General features: G+C 42.1%; 1 protein-coding gene across 1 annotated transcript; it reads left to right on the forward strand.

Moving 5' to 3' along the window:
* The first annotated feature begins 2,349 nt into the window (after positions 1–2,349).
* Positions 2,350–24,145, forward strand: LOC116990998 (C-C chemokine receptor type 2-like). Its single transcript, XM_033049250.1, has 4 exons — positions 2,350–2,385; positions 10,866–11,024; positions 13,005–13,051; positions 22,970–24,145. The coding sequence occupies exon 4, from the start codon at positions 22,988–22,990 to the stop codon at positions 24,017–24,019; it is 1,032 nt and encodes a 343-aa protein (XP_032905141.1). The 5' UTR covers positions 2,350–2,385; positions 10,866–11,024; positions 13,005–13,051; positions 22,970–22,987; the 3' UTR covers positions 24,020–24,145.
* Positions 24,146–24,441: the final 296 nt, after the last annotated feature.

Below are 24,441 nucleotides of genomic sequence, written 5' to 3' on the forward strand. Positions count from 1 at the left end.
GTTGAATACATTTTGGAGTGATATATTTGATATATTTACAAAGCTCTTCAAGTCAAAAATAGAACCCAAAATGGAATGGATTATATTTGGAATAACAGGAGAAGATACCAATTTAAATAAAGACCAAAATGTTTTTTTTAATTATGGGTTAATAATTGGAAAGAAATTGATACTTAAATTTTGGAAAAATACAACCATACCAACTGTTAAAATGTGGATTAGAAATATGATGGACATAGCACGCCTTGAAGAAATGAGACTCCGACTAATAGATAAATATGACCAATTCTTAAGGAGTTGGTCTCCTTTCATCGACTTTTTGGAATCATGTGATGCAGCGATACCATAAGGATTGCTGATTTCAGTTCATGACGTGGATAGATTTACATCTCCGAATATAGATTTGAAAAATTCTCTTTTAAGGGGCCTTCTCTTCTATTTCTACTTTCCACTTTTTCTTTTTTATTTTATTTTTTTTATTTTTTATATACACACTTCACGTTTTTCTACTCTCTACCATCTATTTTTCCACTTTTTCCCATTTCTATTGTTTTCTTTTTCTTGTCTTGCTTACTTCCTTCTCATAACATAAAACTAGAGGTTGTACATAGAATGGATTACGGTATGACATAGTTGGCACCTAAAATTAGGTTCCACTGTACTGTTTTGTACTGTATTAACTTCTAATAAAATAAACAAAAACCAAAAAAAACAAAAATAGAAAGTGTTGTAAATACACATTGTGGGATCTGTGGAGAGATAACAAAGTTGCAGCTGAATAAAAGTTTGGTTAGGCCATATTTGGAATGCAGCTGTATTAAACGTTGGTTAGGTACAATTCTCGTTTCTCTCTTACAAAAATAATGTGGAGATTTTTAAGACGGTGCAGAAATTCACCAGGATGTCACCTGGATTAGAGAGTATTGGCTATGAGGAGAGGTTGGGCAAACTTAGATTTTTTTCTGTAGCGTTAGAATCTGAGAGGCGACCCGATAGAAGAAAAAACATGATGCTTTCAAGAGAGAGCTAGATAGGGCTCTTACAAATAGCGTTGTCAGGGGATATGGGAGAAGGCAGGAACGGGGTACTGATTGGGGATGATCAGCCATGATCACATTGAATGGCGGTGCTGGCTCGAAGGGCCGAATGGCCTACTCCTGCACCTTTTGTCTATTGTCTAAGAACATAAAGTTATGAGAAGCATAGATAGGGTAGATAGTCTTTTTTCCATGGTAAAAAATGTCAAATACTAGAGGGCATAGCTTTATGGTGAAAGCATGAAAATTCAGAAGGAAGATGTGTATGACAACTTTTATACACTGAAAGTGGTAGATGTTTGGAAGGTGGTGAAAACAGATACAATAGTGATATTTAGAAGCATTTAGAGGGTTATGGATCATGTGCAGGCAAATGGGATTATTTTAAATTGGGCATCTTGACAGCATAGACATCGAGGCATCGAAAGGTTTGTTCCTCCACTGTATTGCACCATGTTCTCAAGTTAACAATAATCTCTCACGAGAACTGGGAAAAGTGACCAATTAATGTATGGGCAAGCTTTGCAAGTGAAGGAAGATGGACATGGAGGGAAATCAGTGGTAATAGAATGAAGAAGCAGATGATGTGACCCTGATGCTCTCCTTTTCCCTGCCATTTTATTTATTAACCTGAACAGAGCAGGCAGACCCCTTCTCTCACATATGTAGGAATAAGCATCATTGTGTACTAATTGCAATTCTAACTCTGGTCAAAGAGGAGAACTTCTGCTTGCTGACCAATAAGGACAGGCAGAAAAAGATTCCGAACCGGAAGGGAACATTTATTTTGTTTAGGATGGAACTACAGATGATGGTTTACACTGAAGATAGACACAAAATGCTGGAACTACGCAGCCGGTCAGACAGCATCTCTGGGGAAAAGGAATAGGTGATGTTTCAGGTTGAGGCCCTCCTTCAGACCCATATTTCTTTATTTTATCTCCTTGCAGTACCTTCTTAAACAGTGAATCCTCTTGAGTGAAAATCAATGATATCCTGCAAAACAAACTCCCCTTGAGCTATTATTAAGCAACCAGTCTCATATGTTTATCCAGTTATCCCACTACTCTTACCAACACCAATCGCCCAAGTTCACACTCAGTTATAGTTCCTCAGTCAGAGTTAATAACATCAAACTAAATGAGAGCAAATAATTCTAATTCCAAAACCAGTTGGAATCAGTTTTGGATCAGCTGCCCTTTTCAGAAGTGAGTAGAAAGTACAACATCTATTGTGCATTTAGTGGTTAAAAAAAGCACAAGTGAATCCACAGGTGAAACTATATAGAATGAAAAGAGTTCCCTTTTGAAATGTTTGGAGTTCTGCTCAAAGGAATGCCATAGAAGAGGTAACGTTGAGGCTCTTTCCTTAACAATTGTAATTACGTATATTTACTGTATAACTTTCAAATGAGTCCTTGCTAATTTGTAAATATTTGTAATGAATTTGTAATGTTCATAAATAGTAGTTGCTTGTTGACCTAAGCAGATAAAAATATGGTTTTGTTTATTCACTGCCATAGGTGTTTCTGGAGTGTGTGTAGCGTTTATCCACAATTCTGGTTATGATGTAAAACGTTATCGCTTAATATTCAATCTGGAAGCACAGTAAAATGTGTTGTGTATGGCAGTGTATGTGATTGGTCAATTGAGGTAATTAAAAATAAGTTTTGCATGAATATTGCCATCTGTGCCAGCATCTGCCCTAACCTCAGTCATTTCCTCCATAAATCTTGTGGCTTTGTACTTTTAAGACACTCCTTAAAACCCATTGCTTTCACTAAATGCTTGTCCACCTGTCCTAATATCTCTTTATGTGGCGAACGTTCAACTCCCTGGGGATGTTCAACTCCCTGGCGGTAGGTAAAAGAATGCTTTGGTTAATTTAAATTATACCTAAGCAAATCAAACTCTCATTGTCACAGGTTGCCTCAAAACTTTATAATTGGAGAACTTTTTGTAGAATTGTAACATGGGGAAATCATTCCTCTACTATCTCCTGTGTCATGATGGGGAGAAATCATATTTAAAATAGTGTTATTTCTTGATGACAGTAACATCAGTGTTTATGCCTCTTGTTTGAAGTGGCTGGTCAGATGCTTTGTGTATTTCCCAATACTGTCTGCATCTAAAATCTTTTCAATTCTCATCTGCCTGTGGCTTTTTCAGCTTCTTTGTGATCAGGATTGGCTTTGAGACAGGTTTAGATAGTTTACTGTGGATTGGAGTTGAGGGCATTCACATTGAGGACAGAGTCATTGTTGAGAATTTTTTTAAAGTGTTATCTCCGGCATGCATTGACTTTGGGACTTGGTTGGCCTTGACAGAGCAGAAGCATCCATAAAGAGCAGGATTATCAGAAAATTGCTGGGTCTTATGCATTAGAAACATAGAAAAGAGGTGCAGGAGGAGGCCATTCAGCCCTTTGAGCCAGCACCACCATTCATTGTGATCATGGCTGATCGTCCCCAATCAATAACCCGTGCCTGCCTTCTCCCCATCTTAAATTCATCCAGTGACTTGGCCTCCACTGCCCTCTGTGGCAGGGAATTCCACAAATTCACAACTCTCTGGGTGAAAAAGTTTTTTCTCAGTCTTAAGTGGTTTCCCCTTTATTCTAAGACTGTGGCCCCTGGTTCTGGACTCGCCCAACATTGGGAACATTTTTCCTGCATCTAGCTTGTCCAGTCCTTTTATAATTTTATATGTTTCTATAAGATATCCCCTCATCCTTCTAAACTCCAGTGAATACAAGCCTAGTCTTTTCAATCTTTTCTCATATGACAGTCCCGCCATCCCAGGGATCAATCTCGTGAACCTACGCTGCACTGCCTCAATTACAAGGATGTCCTTCCTCAAATTAGGAGACCAAAACTGGACACAATACTCTAGATGTGGTCTCACCAGAGCCCTATACAACTGCAGAACTGCACAACTGCATTATTACATTGAATTTTTTGTTCTTAATGTTATAGATACTCTTGGACCTCACATTGCGAATGCCGGTACAGGTATTCTTTTTAGATAGGCGGTTGGATATGCAGATAATGGAGGGATATGGAGCACATGCAGGCAGAAGGAACTGGTTTCATTTGGCACCATGTCCGACACAGACATCGTAGGACACAGGGTCTGTTTCTGTGCTGTACTGTTCTATTTTATGTCAAAATCACGTCAGATCAAGTTTACAATGACCCCTCGCAATAATGGACCATAGGGGGGGGAGAATAGTATCCATTATTGCTGATTGTCTGCTGTAACCGATTGAGGGGGTAAAGTTTAACCCAAGGCTAGGGGGGAAGAAAAGCGAAAGCGCCGTTGAGAGGAGGAGGAGGGGGTTAAACAAGCAGGAATTCACAGGCCGGGGAGCTGCAGAGCCCCCGTCCCCACACGTGGTGTGCCAGGGATGGGCCCGATATTCATACCACCTTCGTGCTGCTCACTCTCTCCACTCCCGCAACCGGAAATACATCACATGGTGCCAGCTCATTGGATAACTGGCAGAGTGGGAGGGGTGCGGGGTGGGGGGGGCGGGGGGGGTCGGTGCAATGGGAACCTCAGTCCGCTTTAACCAAAATCCGTGACATAGAGGTCCACTATTGCAAGATTTTACTGTATTGTCATATGTGAGAGTACAGTGAGATACAAGTACAATGAAAATCTTCCTTGCTTGAAAGTCTGCTAAAAAACACAAAACATTAGTGAAATACACAATTCAAAAACAAGTGAATGGTAGTGCAGGAGATGGTCCGTAATGTTTTGGTGCCAAGGTAGGATTACGGTTGTGCCGGTTGGTCAGGAGCCTGATGATTGTAGAAAAACTGTAACAATATTGAAATCTTCCTAAGATTGATGAAAAATGCTGGAGTAATTCAACGGAACAGGCAGCATTTCTGGAGAGAAGGAATGGGTGACATTTCAGCTCGAGACCTTTCTTCCGATTACGAGTTAGGGGAGAAGGAGACTAGAGATGTGAAATGTAAAGTGTGAAAATGTCTTCCTGAAATATACTGTATCAAAAGAAAAATCATCATCAGGGTTCTTCTCAACTGCTTCCCATACTGCAACATATTAAATGGCGGTGCTGGCTCGAAGGGCTGACTGGTCTACTCCTGCACCTATTTTCTATGTTTCTATGATTCTGTTCATCCAGAAACATATTGGACAATTGTGTGCCTACTGCACAGAAATAAAGTGCACATCATCAACCTCCATTGTGATCATAGTTGACCTCAGAGCATTCTTTGACTTGCTCATTTGAGAGGAACTGTAGAACAAATCATTCAAAATTTATTTCCATCTTATAATTGTAATTAGTTCCCAACAGTTGCAATTTTACTTCAGAGTCACGTGAGTGATTCCGTGAAGAAGAACCCCGCCAGTCCGCATGCGTGTCATTATGTCTGATGCATCGCTCCTCCAGCGGTAAGTTTTAAAAACCCTCAGGTAAGTGTAAAACTTAGTCGGAGGTCGTTTTCTGCTCTTGGTAATTCTTGTTTCAGGAGCAAGCGTCGGAGAAAGCGTCGAGGGTGAAGTCAAGGTGAGCCGCTGGGAGATTATCCATAGAAGACAGCGAGAGTGCGGGTAGCGGGCGGCCGCCTAGCTCACCTACCGAGTCGCTAGCGGTACGACCAGCGACTGCAGACTTGGTGTCTGAGAGCACCGTGGCTGCACCATTGGGGCGGAAAGCCATTAAAAGGTCTGCATGGCCCATTGACTCGGACGAGTCGGGCCGGGAGGGTTCCCTTCCGGTAATGGATAACGTCTTTAGACGGTTGTCCAGGATGGAGCTCCTAATGGAGAGGATGCTCCACCAAGATACACTCCAACAAGAGGAGTTGTGTCAGCTCCGGCCTCTTCGTGAGCCCGCGCCAGTGGCACCTGATTCAAGGCTGCTTAATGTCTCCCTCTTGGAGGAGGAGAGCGTACCGGGTCAGTTTGATTTTGACGCCGAGTCTGTGGGTGTAGCTGTGGAGCATACCCCAAGGGATGAAGGGCACGAGCCAGAGGTACCATTCCTGGCAGCAAGATTTGCCATCCCAATAGTCAGGAGAGCTGCTGGGTGAAGAGTTGGCCGCAAGTATAAACTACCTGGCTTCACACCAGCTTCAAGAGCTTACTATGGATGAAACGTCCAAAATGTATGAGACCCCGGCTAACTGTGTGCCACTCAAAGTGCCGGCAGTGAACCACGCCATCTGGGGTCATATGGGCGTAGGCATCAGAGCTCAAGAAATGAGGCTTCAGAGGGTTCTGAAGCTGCTCGCTTCGGGCATTACAGCGTTCGCCAGGTCGGTGGATGGAGGGCACCTGTCTGATGTACAGCAGGATGCCCTGGCCCTCATGTGCAATGCACATTTCGAGATTAATTGTCTGAGGAAAAGTGCCATCCGCCCTACCATCAACCCTAAGTTCGCAGCTCTGTGCAAACCCAGCAATATCCAGCCACCAAATCTGCTGTTCGGGGAAGACCTCGCAAAAAGAGTCAACGAGGCAAGAACGGTCGGACTCATCAAAGCACCGATGACCAGCAGAACGCTTCGGCGGCAGTATCCCTACAAACAGATTCAGATTCAGACTCATATTTAAACTTTATTGTCATTGTGCAGTGTACAGTACAGAGACAACAAAATGCTGTTAGCATCTCCCCAGATGAGCGAACATAGAATATGAGCAATAAATATATATACGTACATACAGTCGTAGTAGTGCAATTTTTCTGGGGGAAGGAGTGTCCGGGGGGGGGTGACTGGCAATCACCGAGGTACAGAGTTAAGTAATGTAACAGCCGCAGGGAAGAAGCTGTTCCTGGACCTGCTGGTCCGGCAACGGAGAGACCTGTAGCGCCTCCCGCATGGTAGGAGGGTAAACAGACTGTGGTTGGGGTGAGAGCAGTCCTTGACGATGCTGCGCATCCTTCGCAGACATCGCTTGCTTTGGACAGACTCAATGGAGGGGAGTGAGGAATCGGTGATGCGTGGGCAGTTTTCACCACCCTCTGCAGTGCTTTTCGGTCGGAGACAGAGCAGTTGCCATACCATACTGTGATACAGTTGGTAAGGATGCTCTCGATGGTGCAGCGGTAGAAGTTCACCAGAATCTGAGGAGACAGATGGACCTTCTTTAGTCTCCTCAGGAAGAAGAGACGCTGGTGAGCCTTCTTGACCAGTGTTGAGGTATTGTGGGTCCAAGAGAGGTCATCAGAGATGTTGACCCCCAGAAACCTGAAGCTGGAAACACGTTCCACCTCCGTCCCGTTAATATGGATGGGGGTGAGTTCCGCCCCTAGACTTCCTGAAGTCTACAATGAGCTCCTTGGTCTTCTTGGAGTTAAGGGCCAGGTTGTTGTCAGTGCACCATGCTGCTAGGAGCTGGATCTCCTCCCTATAGGCCGACTCATCGTTGTTGCTGATGAGGCCAATCACCGTTGTATCGTTTGCTGAAACCGGGTCCGGCCAAGGACCAAGCCGGCCATTCACAAATATGCGCAGCTGGCGTGCTCCAACAGGGGCACGGGCGAACATGTCCTTCCCCACCAGAAACCGGGGGCAGAAAATTCCACCGGTAACCATGGAGGTAGGTGGGTCTGGTTCTTGTAGGAACATATTAAATGAGAATCACCTACAAGTTGGGGGGAGATTACACTTGTTTCTGAAGGAATGGTATGGGATAACATCAGATTTGTTTATACTGTGTAGTACACAAGGGTTTCGAATTGAATTCCTTCCCAATTTGCGTCCACCCACTCAGCATACACCAAGCCGGGCACTAATTTTCTCACAAAAAGAGAATTTGGAGGTATAGGGCTGAAAATGAAAAATTGAGAAAATGCGGTTCACCAACCTCACCAATTTTCCTAGGTCAAAGAAGGAAGGAGGATGTTGAATCTTCCTTGACTTGACGAGCCTTAACCCCTTTGTGCAGTATAAACATTTCAAAATGGACATTTTTGTTATTGCCAAACAACTGATTTCCAGAGGATGTTATATGGCATGTATAGATCTTAAAGATGCATATTACTCAGTGCCTGTTCATAGGGATCATCGGAGATATTTGAAATTTAGCTGGATGAGGCAATAATGGCAATTTAAAGCATTGCCTAATGGTTTAACCTCGGCCCCTAGATTATTTACAAAGCTGTTAAAACCAGTAATGGGGCTACTCCGGGCCCAGGGTCATATTGTAATGGCTTATTTGGATGATATCTTAATCATAGGAAAGACTCTGGAAGCAGCTGAATTATCTGTTTCGGTTGTTAAACTCATGTTTGAGAGTTTGGGGATTCTAATTCATCCAGTTAAATCCAAATTGACACCAGTTAGAGTTATTGATTATTGGGATTCACTATTAACATACCTGGGGCTTGGACTATCCGATTGTACCGTGGATGTGATCACTGCGGCCTGGAGGGATAGTACCAAAACACAGTATATCTCTCATGTCAGGAAATGGGAGGTGTTCTGCTTACGGGGGAACATTACATATTACAGAGCATGCATCTCAGATGTGCTAGAATTTCTGTCAATGTTATATTTTGATGAAGGATTGAGCTATAGTGTCATCAATAGTGCCAGGAGTGCCCTGTCATCATACTTATGGCTGGGTTCGGAAAAACATTCTGTTGGATCTCACCCTTTAATATCCCGGTTTATGAAGGGTATTTTTAATTCCAATCCCCCCAGGCCCAGGCACTCTGAAATCTGGGATGTGAGCGAAGTACTCGCGTTACTTCGCCAGTGGGCTCCAGCCACATCCCTGTCGTCGTCCAAAATCACCCTTAAGGTGGTCATGCTCATAGTGCTGGTCTCAGCGCAACGGGTTCAGACATTGCAGAAGCTGCGACTGGACAGGATGGTCTCATCTGGAAATAACATTACATTTTATATTTATGATTTAACTAGACTAAGTGGGACCCGTTGGGTCCCAGCGTCACACGGGAAGGCTGGTCACCAACACAATATTCCACCTCTCCTCCAATTCCAATATTGCACGCCTGGGGGGGGGGGGGGGGGGGGGGGGGCTTTCTGTTGCTCTAGTATGGGTGTTGCGGGCCGAAGGTACTGGTTTCCAGATGGCTAGTATAGACATTGTGGGCCGAATGGATCTTGGGCTGGCAGCCAACTGTTGCAACGATTTTAAAAGCCAAGCCAAGGCAAACAATTTGGCTGCAGCCACCCGACAACCAAAATTCATTTTGTGAACACAAACCTTTTTAAAAGGCGAGGCAAACAATTGGGCAGCAGCCACCCGACAACCAAAATTGATTTTGTGAACAGAAACTTGTTAAAATGGCAAGGCAAACAATTGGGCAGCAGCCACCTTCCAGCCGCATCGAGGACACTCACCGTGAAGTAGACGTGCGTTCAGTGTTATTCACAGCTCAGAGAGCCGTGACCCTCTCGCTTCCTGGGTCTGGCAGAGACTGAGTGAGGGACTACACTTCCGGTTTTATAGTCCTGCCCCCCTGCCGCCAGCGGGGGCAGCAGAGAGAATGGGGATTTTTTTTAAAAACATTAATATCTCTCTGATTTTTCATCGATGGAAAAAGTCCTCTGGTCCCGGAAGGCAGAGGGGAGCTCTGAGCGAGGTGGCCAAAAATGATGGCCGTAGGTAGCGGCGTTCTCTCTGAAATCACACCACAGCGAGCCAAAAGCGGTCAAGATCAGACTTTTAGTAATATAGATTAAGCAGAGCAGACCAGGGGTGTCAGGGTTCAAGCTTATATTTTCGGCATACCCCACGGATTTATGACTGTGTGTAGTGTCGCACTTGCAATATTATATCACGGTCACCAAGAGCCTCAGAGGTTCAGAATCAGCATTATTTATTAGCCACAAAAATCCGCATATGAAAGTGTTGGTGCAGAACATTTCAAGGTGGCTGAAACAGGTTCTGGTTTGTGCAGGAGTAGACACTGACAATTTTAAATCTCACTCCACCTATATAACAAACCGCTTACCGAACTGGGGGTATTCGCCCATTCCATTTTAAGTTCTGTTTCAAAGCTTCCCCCTGGGAGAGAGGGGTCGCTATTGTTTTCTTTGTTAAATAAACCATTAACATATTCAAATCAATGCCATGATTCAATGAATTGTTTATTATTCACTCATCCTGAGTCAATTGATGCAGTGAGACACCTGGATTCGTATCTACGGCATGAAATCATAGAGCTTTGAAATCTTCACGGAATCACACGTGACTCTGAAGTAAAATAGTAAGATTAAACGAGAACTTACCAGTTTGAAGTTTGATCTTTATTTTATGAGGAGTTACGATGAGCGATCACGTGCTCACCGCTCCCAACCCTCATATCACAAAGGTCACCTGGTAGTTCTAGGTTTCTAATCTTACTATGTTACTTCAATTACTGTTATCTGTGATTTCACACCGCTGCTTTGAAGATTGACACGCATACGGACTGGCGGGGTTCTTCTTCACGTAATCGCTCATTGTAACTCCTCATAAAATCAAACTTCAAACTGATAAGTTCTCGTTTAATCTTACTATTTCAATGCACACTGGTTTAACCAAGGCTGCAACGTCTCCCAATATTTTCCACAGTCCTTCTTACCATATTGCGGTGCCATATTACACACATTGCATCCAATTTAAGTCTGTAAACTGTGGCGCACAAATAGATCTTGTATGTATGTACATTCAAAGGCTGGGTTTCAAGTTATCATCTTTTTAATTGAAGAACATTAAAGTACGGACCTTCCTGTAAACAAATTTGCTCAGTAAAAGTCCTCTGTCTATCTGGCCCTTTGTAGAATACCATTCTCTGATAACAAAGAAACGTGAATTTTCCATTTGTGGATTATGTCTCCAGATCCACTTCTCGATGAAGTCAGACTTCAATGATGAATTTCACCTCATTGCATTCAGGGAGCAAGTTAAACCTTCGACCATCTGAGGAAAAGAGTGCTTGAAACATCAAATAAAACACAGTTAAAAATCTACAGAGCAGCAGCGATCCTTGTATTTTTTGGTAAGTACAACAAAGCACTGGTGAGTTACTACACATACTACTCAGCTGTTTTTATGTCTGGCTATGGCAGCTTTGACAGTCTGGAGTCACCATGCAGAGGGAAGTGAGGTCAACATTGGGCCCCTAATTGCAATCAGTCAGCTCTGATAGGTAGCCACGTCATTTACTATTTCAAACTCTATTGTGGCAAAAGGTTATGAGGTGAAAAGAGAAAAATACTGCAACAATTAAAAGTTGGAACATTAAGTTGCAGTTGTACAAAACGTTGGTGAGGCAACACTTTGAGTATTGTGTTCAGTTTTTGTCACCCTACTATAGGAAGGATGTCATTAAGCTGGAAAAAGTTCAGAGAAGATTTATGAGGATGTTGTCAGGACTTCATAAGGTCATGTGATAGGAGTAGAATTAGGCCATTCTGCCCGTCAAGTCTACTCCGCCATTCAATCATAGCTAATCTATCTCTCCCTCCTAACCGCATTCTCTTGCCACTTGTACTAATCAAAAATTTGTCTCTCTACCTTAAAAAATATCCATTGATTTGGCCACTACTGCTTTCTGTGGCAAAGAATTCCACAGATTCATCACCATCTGACTAAAGAATTTTTTTAGTTTAGTTTAATTTAGTTTAAATTTCTCCTCATCTCCTTCCTAAAAGAACGTCCTTTAATTCCGAGGCAATAACCTCTAGTCCTAGACTCTCCCACTAGTAGAAACATCCTCTCCACATCCACTCTATTTAAGCCTTGAGGGGCTGAGCTATGGGGAGAGGTTAAACAGGCTGGCACAGGAGGTTTATTCCGCAGGTGCAGGAGGTTTAGATGTGATCTTATAGAGGTGTATAAAATCACGAGGAGAATAGATAAGGTGAATGCAGTCTTTTTCCAAATACGGGAAACAAGCTTGGAGGATATGGGTTTAAAGTGAGAAAGGAAATATTTAAGAGGAACCTGAAGAGTAACTTCTTCACACAGAGGGTGGTGTATATGGAACGAGCTGCCATAGAAAGTTGTTGAGACAGGTACAATAACAACAATTAAATGATACCTGGATATGTACTTGGATAGGAAAGGTTTAGAGGGACCAATGAAGGTTAATGGCACTAGTTTGAATAGAGCATCTTGGTTGGCATGGTGTTTCTCAAGGGCAATTAAGGATGTGCAATATATGGTCGGCAAAATTGACTTCTTAGAAAAATATGAAACATATAATGTTATCTTTAGTTTAGAGATACAGCAGGGAAATATCGCTGGTCGGCCCACCGAGTATGTGCCGACCAGCGATCCCCGCATATTAACACTATCCTACTAGGGTCAATATCCACTAGGGTCAATTTTCACATTAACCTTTGGAGCGTAGGAGGAAACCGAAAATTTCAGAGAAAACCCATGCAGGTCACGAGGAAAACGTACATACTCCGTACATTCAGCATCCCGAACCCGGGTCTCCAGTGCTGCATTCGCTGTAAGGCAGCAACTGTGCTACCGTGCCACTTCTACTTGTGGTCACCGTCTATTGGCAACACAATCCCAGATGTGCGAGACTTGAAAATAGGATCATATGTTTCTCTTTTATTTATTCCCAAATTGGATAGTAGAACCGGAAATTCAGTCCTTTGAGTCATAGAGTGATGCAGTGTGGAAACAGGCCCTTTGGCGCAATTTGCCCACATTAGCCAACATGTCCCAGCTACACTAGTCCCACCTGACTGCATTTGGTCCATATCCCTCCAAACCTATACTATCCATGTATTTGTCTAACTATTTCTTAAACATTGGGATAGCCCCAGCCTCAACTACCTCCTCTGGCAGCTTGTTTCATACACCCACCACCCTTTGTGTGAAATGAGACATGTGTCACTCTTTCTCACAAAAACAGTAGATGATCTGATTTTAAATATATGTACACAGTTCATTTTATTCCAATGATCATAATCCCATGATTTATGCAACTAGTAACATAGTTTTCTTTTTTTCTAAATAGGTTTATTGTTTGTCCCCATTACTGTAAGAGGAGGACCTTCTGCTTAGGTATGTATATCATAAATTTTGTTTTGTAGTCTATTTAGAAAGTTTTCTAAAAATATCAGAAGCTTGTTTAAATTAATATTGTGAATAGGTTTCAGATGTAAAGGGGAATCTTGGGGTCACAATGTTTTAATGCTGACACAAAACTTCAGGTGTGAAGACTGTAGGTCAAACACTCCTTATTCCCACTGTTCCTCCTTTATCCGTACAAAAATTCCAAATGGTCACATTCTCCATTGAAGTTTCCAAATACTATTTTAAGAAAATACTGACACACGGAGATGGCATATGCTGGAATCTTGAGCAAAAGGCAGTGCTGGAGTAACTCAGCGGGTCAGGCAGGATCTATGAGAGAATTGTCTGATGATGCTTTGGATCAGGGCCTTTCTTCAGACATGGTGTGTGGGTCAGGGATACCAAAAACAAGGTGGGAGGGGTAAAGCCCAGGAACACTGTAATATCACTCTACCCCCTCTCTATCTCCACCCCCTACCATAAAGCACACACATTTTTCCCACCATATCCCACCACCCAAGTCACCCTGCTCATTTTCCATCCATACACTCATCTTCCCGAATCCTCCATTCCACTTTCATCCCCCCTTTTTATCCCCTTTCTTGTCCCGTTCCAACTATATTCCTCCCTCTGGCTTTACATTTCAGTCCTCTCCGTATCTGACACACATTTGTCTCTTCCACTTCTGTCACTTGTCCACCCATCTGCCAGTCACCGCCCTCCCCCCCCCCCCCCCCCCACCACCTGAATTCACAGCCCAAGGCCACTCCCTAGCTCTCTTCAAGCTTTATTCCCCACTCCATCAATCTGAAGAAGGAACAGGCAGCATCTCTGGAGAGAAGGAATGGGTGATGTTTCGGATCGAGACCCTTCTTCACACTGATGTCAGGGGAGTGGTCGGTGCAGAGATAAAATGTAGTCGGAGACAGTAAGACTGATTGGAGAAGTAGGAAGGGGGAGGGGATGGAGAGAGAGGGAAAGCAATGGCTACTTGAAGTTAGAGAAATCAATGTTCACACCTACATCTCAGTGGTATGAACATTGACTTCTGCAACTTCAAGCAGCCTTTGCTTTCTATCTGTCTCCATCCGCTTCCCCTTCCCAGTTCTCCAACCAGTCCTACAGTCTCCGACTACATTTTATCTCTGTACTGCCCGCTCTCCTGACATCAGTCTGAAGAAAGGTCTAGATCTGAAACGTCACCCATTCCTTCCCTCCAGAGATGCTGCCTGTCCCGCTGAGTTACTCCAGCATTTTGTGTCTATCTTTGATTTAAACTCGCATCTACAGTTCTTTCCTACAAATTTAATCTGAAGAAGGGTCCGGACCTGAAATATCATCTGTCCATTCCCTCCATAGATGCTGCCTGACTCACTGAGTATCTTCTGCACATTTTTTTTGGTTGGTGCAAATATTGGTGTTACTGTATGTCGGTTCATATAAATCTGCTGAACATTCTGAATGATGGCCTACATGCCTGCACCTCCGTTCTGATCCTCATCAAAATCCTTCTTTTCAGTACGTAACCCATGGTGATTTAGCCCAATCCTCCTCTATGAAGCATGAGTAACTCTACAGATTTTCAGGTGAATTGTCTTCGATGTCCTCACACTCTCCACTCCCTAGGGCCCATTGTGTGTTGAGAAGATCCATTTTCCAATTCCTTATCTGCAGCAGGTGTATAGTCGGTCAGCTGGTAAAGCTGATGCTTCACAACTACAGGGATCTGGATTCAATCCTGATTCACTGGTACAGGCTGTGGAGAGTTTGCATGTTCACTTTGTGTCCATGTGGGTTTTCTTCAATTGCTCCAGTTTTGGCCAACATCCCAAACTAATGTAACTTGGTAGGTTCATTGTATGTTGCCACTATTGTCCAATGAGAACATTAGGGCAACATACAATAGAATCTGGAGAGAGTTTATTGGAATGTAGGGAGAACAAAAAAAAAGGATAAAGAGGACTAGTGTGAATGATAGTTGTTGATAGGCATGGACTCCTGGGCTGAGGCCCTTTTGCATGCTATAGCCTTGAACAACTTAAATGTTGTAAACATTGGCATTTCAGCATTGATTTCTGCAGTATTCCCTTGCCACTGGTCGCCAACCTGAAAATAATCATCTTATCCTTACTGCATCCTGAAGAAGGGTCCCGATCTGAAACATCATCTTTCCATTACATCCAGATGCTGCCTGACCAGCTGAGTACTTCTAGCACTTTGTAGATTGCTGTGTAGATTGCAGTTTATGATACCCCTACTTGCTACTTCATGTCTGTTACCAATAATCTTTTCATTCCAACATGATTTCTCCAATAAAATGGCTGGAAAGTGGATTTGAAGAATGTCAGAGCAGCCATAATCTTATTTAATTATTAATTGGGCTAGAAGAGCGAATAGCTTTCTCATAGAGTCACTGAGTTATACAGCACGGAAACAGGAAACTCTGGCCCAACTGTCCCATGCCAACCAAGATGCCCCATATGCCAAACAAGTTCTCCCAGAAGGGTTTCGGCACGAAACATTGCCTATCTCCTTCGCTCCATAGATGCTGCTGCACCCGCTGGGTTTCTCCAGCATTTTTGTGTACCTCCCATAACTTATGTTCACACTGTTTGTGGTCTATGGTGGTTTGGACTCCCTCATTGTCATTTTTTTTCTTCCCCTTATTTTCTTCCTTTTTTGGTTATAAATTATCATCAGAAGAAAAGAAAACAAACAACAAATGTCAAAGCCTAGAGAAAATAACTTAATAGAGAGGCAATAGCATTCATGGTATTTCTCTTTGTGATTGTACGATTGTAAATGAGAGCACTGCTTAGACCCATTCATGCACAGATGGGACTGGTGTACTGACTTCTTCTTCTATACCCAAGGCACAGAAAGCTCATGAATTTAGTAACTAAGATCATCAAGAGAAAAGTAGCAGTCATTTCAAAAGCCACCCGTTCCATGACAAAATGGCAAATCACTGTTGAAAAGGTTTTAATGATCTTACAGCAAAAATAAACAGAAGAAAATATATAATTTTCTCTCTCATTTTGAACTTTCTGAGGTCAATATACTGATCACTCTCCCTTTGTAAATTACATTGGAATTACATTGGAATCCATTAATTCCTAATAGGACCTAGTGGCCTGGTTTTACGGGTCGTTTTTCAACAAATATGAATAAATATGGCAAGTTTCCAAAGGTTATCTCCTTAAGATGATTAATGATTAAAAAAGGCACTCAAAGAATGGTTTAACAAAAACTGGATTTGGAAGTATTCAAATGGAAATGGAAAACAGAAAATTTCGAGAACATTGTTGAATTGTGTACCTTGAATGGCTCACATTTATTTTACCAAGTGCCGATTATCAGCATATTGACGTCAGATGGACAAAATCATCTCATAAGTAAAGTGGAAATGAAGAAGTAAATTTGGCAAGTCTCTTACATTAACTGTCTTCACCATGTCATTCGAACCTTTGTCACACTGATATGCCATTCTATTGTGAGAGTGGTGGCAATTCACAGCACTGCTGCTTATATCCTCACAATTTCAGTTAATTTTTTCTCTGACCACAGCATAGAAACATAGAAACATAGAAACATAGAAAATAGGTGCAGGAGTAGGCCATTCGGCCCTTCGAGCCTGCACCGCCATTCAATATGATCATGGCTGATCATCCAACTCAGTATCCTGTACCTGCCTTCTCTCCATACCCCCTGATCCCTTTAGCCACAAGGGCCACATCTAACTCCCACTTAAATATAGCCAATGAACTGGCCTCAACTACCTTCTGCGGGAGAGAATTCCAGAGATTCACAACCCTCTGTGTGAAAAAAGTTTTCCTCATCTCGGTCCTAAAAGATTTCCCCCTTATCTTTAAACTGTGACCCCTTGTTCTGGACTTCCCCAACATCGGGAACAATCTTCCTGCATCTAGCCTGTCCAACCCCTTAAGAATTTTGTAAGTTTCTATAAGATCCCCCCTCAATCTTCTAAATTCTAGCGAGTACAAACCGAGTCTATCCAGTCTTTCTTCATATGAATGTCCTGACATCCCAGGAATCAGTCTGGTGAACCTTCTCTGTACTCCCTCTATGGCAAGAATGTCTTTCCTCAGATTAGGAGACCAAAACTGTACGCAATACTCCAGGTGTGGTCTCACCAAGACCCTGTACAACTGCAGTAGAACCTCCCTGCTCCTATACTCAAATCCTTTTGCTATGAATGCTAACATACCATTCGCCTTCTTCACTGCCTGCTGCACCTGCATGCCTACTTTTAATGACTGGTGTACCATGACACCCAGGTCTTGTTGCATCTCCCCCTTTCCTAATCGGCCACCATTCAGATAATAATCTACTTTCCTATTTTTGCCACCAAAGTGGATAACCACATTTATCCACATTATACTGCATCTGCCATGCATTTGCCCACTCACCCAGCCTATCCAAGTCACCTTGCAGCCTCCTAGCATCCTCCTCACAGCTAACACTGCCCCCCAGCTTCGTGTCATCCGCAAACTTGGAGATGTTGCATTCAATTCCCTCGTCCAAATCATAAATATATATCGTAAATAGCTGGGGTCCCAGCACTGAGTCTTGCGGTACCCCAATAGTCACTGCCTGCCATTGTGAAAAGGACCCGTTTACTCCTACTCTTTGCTTCCTGTCTGCCAGCCAGTTCTCTATCCACATCAATACTGAACCCCCAATACCATGTGCTTTAAGTTTGTATACTAACTAGATCCCACAAGATCCCACTAACAAGATGTGGGATCTTGTCGAAAGCCTTCTGAAAGTCCAGATATAACACATCCACTGGTTCTCCCTTATCCACTTTACTAGTCACATCCTCGAAAAATTCTATAAGATTCGTCAGACATGATTTACCCTTCATAAATCCATGCTGACTTTGTCCAATGATTTCACCACTTTCCAAATGTGCTGCTATCCCATCTTTAATAACTGATTCTAGCAGTTTCCCCACTACCGACGTTAGACTAACCGGTCTGTAATTCCCCGTTTTCTCTCTCCCTCCCTTTTTAAAAAGTGGTGTTACATTTGCTACCCTCCAATCCTCAGGAACTACTCCAGAATCTAAAGAGTTTTGAAAAATTATCACTAATGCATCCACTATTTCTGGGGCTACTTCCTTAAGTACTCTGGGATGCAGCCTATCTGGCCCTGGGGATTTATCGGCCTTTAATCCATTCAATTTACCTAACACCACTTCCCGGCTAACCTGGATTTCACTCAGTTCCACCATCTCATTTGACCCCCGGTCCCCTGCTATTTCCGGCAGATTATTTATGTCTTCCTTAGTGAAGACAGAACCTAAGTAGTTATTCAATTGGTCTGCCATGTCCTTGTTCCCCATGATCAATTCACCCGTTTCTGACTGCAAGGGACCTACATTTGTTTTAACTAATCTTTTTCTCTTCACATATCTATAAAAGCTTTTGCAGTCAGTTTTTATGTTCCCTGCCAGTTTTCTTTCATAATATTTTCCCTCTCCTAATTAAGCCCTTTGTCCTCCTCTGCTAGTCTCTGAATTTCTCCCAGTCCTCTGGAAGGCTGCTTTTTGTGGCTAATTTGTACGCTTCATCTTTTGTTTTGATACTATCCCTGATTTCCCTTGTTATCCACGGATGCACTACCTTCCCTGATTTATTTTTTTGCCAAACTGGGATGAACAATTGTTGTAGTTCATCCATGCAGTCTTTAAATGCCTTCCATTGCATATCCACCGTCAACCCATTAAGAATCAATCACCAGTCTATCTTGGCCAATTCAAGTCTCATACCCTCAAAGTTACCTTTCTTTAAGTTCAGGACCCTTGTTTCTGAATTAACGATGTCACTCTCCATTCTAATGAAGAACTCAACAATATTATGGTCACACTTGCCCAAGGGGCCACGCACAACAAGACTGCTAACTAACCCTTCCTCATTACTCAATACCCAGTCTAGAATAGCCTGCTCTCTCGTTGGTTCCTCTACATGTTGGTTTAGAAAACTATTCCGCATACATTCCAAGAAATCCTCTTCCTCAGCACCCTTGCCAATTTGATTCACCCAATCTATATGTAGATTGAAGTCACCCATTATAACTGTTTTACCTTTGTTGCACGCATTTCTAATTTCCTGTTTGATGCCATCCCCAACTCCACTACTACTGTTAGGTGGCCTGTACACAACTCCCACTAGCGTTTTTTGCCCCTTAGTGTTTCGCAGCTCTACCCATATCGATTCCACATCCTCAAAGCTAATGTCCTTCCTTTCTATTGCGTTAATCTGCTCTCTAACCAGCAACGCTACCCCACCTCCTTTCCCTTTCTGTCTATCCCTCCTGAATATTGAATATCCCTGGATGTTCAGCTCCCAGCCTTGGTCACCCTGGAGCCATGTCTCCGTGATCCCAACTATATCATAGTCATTAATAGCTATCTGCACATTCAACTCATCCACCTTATTACGAATGCTCCTTGCATTGAGACACAAAGCCTTCAGGCTTGTTTTTACAACACTCTTACCCCTTATACTATTATGCTGAAAAGTGGCCCTTTTTGATTTTTGCCATGGATTTGCCAGCCTGCCACTTTTACTTTTCACCTTGCTACCTATTGCTTCCACCCTCATTTTACACCCCTCTGTTTCTACGCTCACACATTTAAGAAACCCTTTCCCTTTAACTCCATCCTCCACTATCCCATTGGACACCCCACCCCCCTCATTCAGTTTAAAACCACCCGTGTAGCAGTGGCAAACCTGCCTGCCAGAATGCTGGTCCCACACCTGTTAAGATGCAATCCGTCCCTTTTGTACAGTTCCCCCTTACCCCAAAACAGATCCCAGTGATCTAAGAATCTAAATCCCTGCCCCGTGCACCAGTTCCTCAGCCACACGTTCAGGTCCCGTATCTCCCTGTTCCTGCTCTCGCCAGCACGAGGAACTCGAAGCAAACCGGAGATAACAACCCTGGAGGTCCTGCTAGTCATTTATTTCAGAATTTTGAGGTATGCCTGTCAAATTGTTCATGCAATTTGATCCTAAGAGTGTCTGGAACTGGTCTGAGACAGCTATGATCTCATACTGCCATGGAGTGCACCCTGTACTAAGAAGTACGTGAGAGTGTGCATTCTGAGTGCTTGATGCAAAATTCATTGCAGTTTAAAATGTAACCAATAGATGGAGCTAGAAGTGCCTGGATTCAAACATGAAGTGCTAGAGAAACTGAGCAGGTCAGGCAGCATCCCTAATGGACATGGATAAACAATGTGATCTGCAACATTTCCTATCCATCTTCTCCAGAGATGTTATCTGACCCACTGAGTTACTCCAGCACTTTGTGTTTTACTCAAGATTCCAGCATCTGCAATTCCTTGTGTGTTCAGTATCAGGGTTAACTTTGCTTGAGAACAGCTGCTGCCTGAAGGTCATGAGGTTTTAACACTGTGTTCTAGGATTTCTGCCACACTATTATTTATTTTCATGTTACACTGCAGAGGAGGCTGTGGGCTGCAAACCAATATTCAAATTAATTGGCCTATCACATTCTGAAATGATGAATGACAAAATTACCCAGTGCTTGAAAGTTGTTTCCTGCCACAACTCTAATTTGCCCATGAATACTCATGAACAACACGTTTATTAACATATATACACTTCCCAAGGTAAGTGTGATCAACTTTAGGAGATGGGAAATATACATTGCAGGTCAGTTCTTGGCTTCTCGCCACCATTTTTGTCCCCAGGAAAATGACTTTCAGCTGTATCATCACTTGTTGATGATAGTTTTATTCTGGTTCTACCTATAGCAACATTATCATTGTCATTATAATTTTCAAGTCCAGCAAACTAAAAGGCTGTGAGGTATTTTCCATATGTTTCAAAATTACAGCACAATCTCAACGCAATTAAACAGAATGTTATTATGAGGACAAGCTGAAGCAAATCACATATTTCAGAGGAAGCTAGAAAAGTGAAAAATATTAATGAAAAGGAGTGTTAGTTCATTATTAAGGGCCGTTTTTGTGCTATAGATTTATGCAATCCTTCTTTACCTTCTCGCCTCAAACTCACCAGCTTGTGCAGCCTAACCGGCAGCCTCTTACTGTGTCTCATTCTGACGAAGTTGCTTCACAGGATCTTGCATTTTGACAGATTCCATTAGTACCACAGTTGAATGTCTCACCATAAAACATATTTAGAGGGAAAAAGGAAAGAGCAATGAGAGCTGATGAATGGTGTGAACCATGGGTTCATATTTTTTGACATTCTGTTTGCCACCTGTCAATCTAAGAGCAACAACTGGAATTCATACCTTTTGGCAAATTCTCAGCAACCTTGCAAATCTCCATATGAAGTCCGAAGTACCTTCCTCCAGCAAGTCATATGCTATACCGGATATCTTCAGTAAGCATTGGAGATCATATAGATGATCCTTAGGCACACACTGTTGATAGTCTGATATTTGAGGTATGATATTTGAGTTTAGAGTAAGGAAATAAAAATATACCAGGATCAAACAAAAGTTTATTTTATTTTGTTGGGATTTTGGAAACTGGATCAAATCAAATCACATTACAAAATAGATTAAGGAATTTAATTTTTTGTCCAATCATTAATAAGTAACAACACACTGCCTCTTTCAAAATCATAGAATGCAGAAATACACATCGCTAAGCACATTATTACTAAATCTACAGATTTAAAATCCTACCCAACATTACCACAAATTTAATTTTACTCCACATGCCTTTGGCTGTGTTTTCTGAATAATGATACGAATCAACAGGATGAAGCAAGCATTGCGACCATAGAGTTAGGTACAACTGTTTTTGCTCTTCCTGGCTTTAGCACAAAGGATTTTATTTTGAAATTTAATTAATACAACTGCTATTGTTGTATTAATTGCTGGGTAATTTATACAAATTTTGAATGGGACCCCTACTCTTTGTCAGTGTCTTGTAAGGCAGTTATTCATCAAATCATTCTGGTTGTGGTACCTTGGGATGAGGGATCCTGGGCTTCAGCATCCTGAGGTGATTGATGAGGCCAAATTGAGACCCTTCCACACTTGAGGCAGGACATGGCTGATGCAACATGCAGGTGAGTAGTTCATGTGGTTGGACACTCCTGTGGTTGCTAATGTGAGTGCTCTGTGCTTTTGAGGCAGGTCTTTGATGTTTCAATTCCATTTGAAATGCTTCGATTCCATTTGAATCGCTTTTCATTTCTGCACTTTCAGCGGGTACAGGGCATGGGCTTTGGAGTGAGATTGGGGATGGTGTCATTTTTCAAGGAGCCCTTGTGCTTTCCCTCAGTTAATATTTGATAATTGAACATCTTTTTAGCTACCATTCTAATAAACAGGCCCTATGAATGAGTCCCGCTGAATTTACCAGTGTACGAAATGCATATGTAGAACAAGCTCCATGCAATAAAACATGATTGTGCTGTGACAAGATTGTTCAAGGGACAGCTACAATGCATACAATTTTCAGGTGGAAGGCACTGATAATTACAACAGAATAAAAGGTTCTTTGAATTAAACATTTTCATACTTCTGATTCAGTATGTTGTACAGTTCAGTTCAGTATCAGAAAAGTTGCATTTCCAGGATCCTAAAACTTTTCTCCATAATACACTTATCTCCTCTCTGACCTGCATTTCAACAGTGTAGCTTACATGGTCTTCTGGAATCTGGAATTGTTCTTTTAATTACTGATTCCTGGTCTAGAGAGTCTGTCCAAAGTCTGACCCTTGATTATCATTTGCCTTTTAAAATACATTATGTGAAGATTTAATCAGGTGAAAATGGCAAGGGAAGAATTTCATGAAAACAACACATTGTAAATAAACTAAAGAGCAATGCATGTATAAATTACTTCAACAACATATTTTTGAAAAACAGATTCCTTTTGATCTGCCAATGATGGACGCCACAACGGAATATGGTGACTACGAATATCCCTGCGATAAGGGCAACTTCAACAAATTTGGAGCACTTTTGATGCCTATCTTTTATTCACTAGTGCTTATGCTTAGTTTACTTGGAAATGGACTCGTTTTAGTCATACTGGTAAAATATGAATATCTAAAATCAATAACAAATATATTCATTCTTAATCTTGCCATTTCAGATTTACTCTCTGCTATTAGCCTTCCCTTCTGGGCAGTGCACCATTCACAGGGATGGATCTTTGGAAATGTGATGTGCAAAATAATAAGTGGCATATTTTATGTTGGCTTTTACAGTGGTATAATGTTCCTGACATTGATGACAATTGATCGGTATCTTGCAGTTGTTCATGCAGTAACTGCTGTGAGGTCCAGAAAAGTTCGCTATGCCACAATAACAAGCATTGTTGTCTGGTTAGTTAGTATAATAGCAACCATCCCTGATTTTTACTTTTCCGAAGGAAGATCAGATGATAATGATCACTATATTTGTGATAATTTTTACCCGATAAAGAATATAACTTCATGGAAACTGTTAAAGAATTGTCAACAAAATGTGCTGTTTTTTATCCTTCCATTGATTATCATAGTGTACTGCTATTTTAGGATAATTCAAACAATATTAAAGTGTAGAACAGTGCAGAAGCACAGGACTCTGAGAGTGATATTCACCATTGTGGTGGTGTTTTTTTTTAGTTGGGCACCATACAATATTGTGATTTTTTTGAGATCTTTGGAGGAATTCCATATCTTGGATGGTCAGGATTGTGACTATGACAAACAAATGGATTATGCGGATCTTATCTCTCACAGCCTAGCTTATTTCCATTGCTGCCTTAATCCTATTTTTTATGCTTTCGTGGGCGAAAAATTTAGAAGGCACCTCATTTATTTCTGTGGCCACCATTTGCCACATAATCCAATTTGCCACAAGCAGATGCATGTCAGCAAGAATACCCATGTAGAATTTTCGGATGGTGACGATACAACAAATAACTGGTAAAAACATGGAACATTGAAGAGTGCAGCAGAGGATCAGATAGATCCTTTGTCCCACCAAGGCTGTGTTGATCATCATCCCAATGTAAACTAATCCAATCTGACTGAATATGTTCCATATCACTTCATTCTTGCCCATTTATGTATCTGTTCAAATACATCTTAAACATTGCTATCATATTCAATTACCTATTACAATAGACAATAGGTGCAGGAGTAGGCCATTTGGCCCTTCGAGCCAGCACCGCCATTCAATGTGATCATGGCTGATCATCCCAAATCAGTACCCCGTTCCTGCCTTCTCCCCATATCCCCTGACTCCGCTATTTTTAAGAACCCTATCTAGCTCTCTCTTTCAAGCATCCAGAGAACCTGCCTCCACCGCCCTCTGAGGCAGAGAATTCCACACTCATTCAACAGAATTAC

Source organism: Amblyraja radiata, chromosome 2 (assembly GCF_010909765.2).
Source record: "Amblyraja radiata isolate CabotCenter1 chromosome 2, sAmbRad1.1.pri, whole genome shotgun sequence".
Taxonomy (NCBI): domain Eukaryota; kingdom Metazoa; phylum Chordata; class Chondrichthyes; order Rajiformes; family Rajidae; genus Amblyraja; species Amblyraja radiata.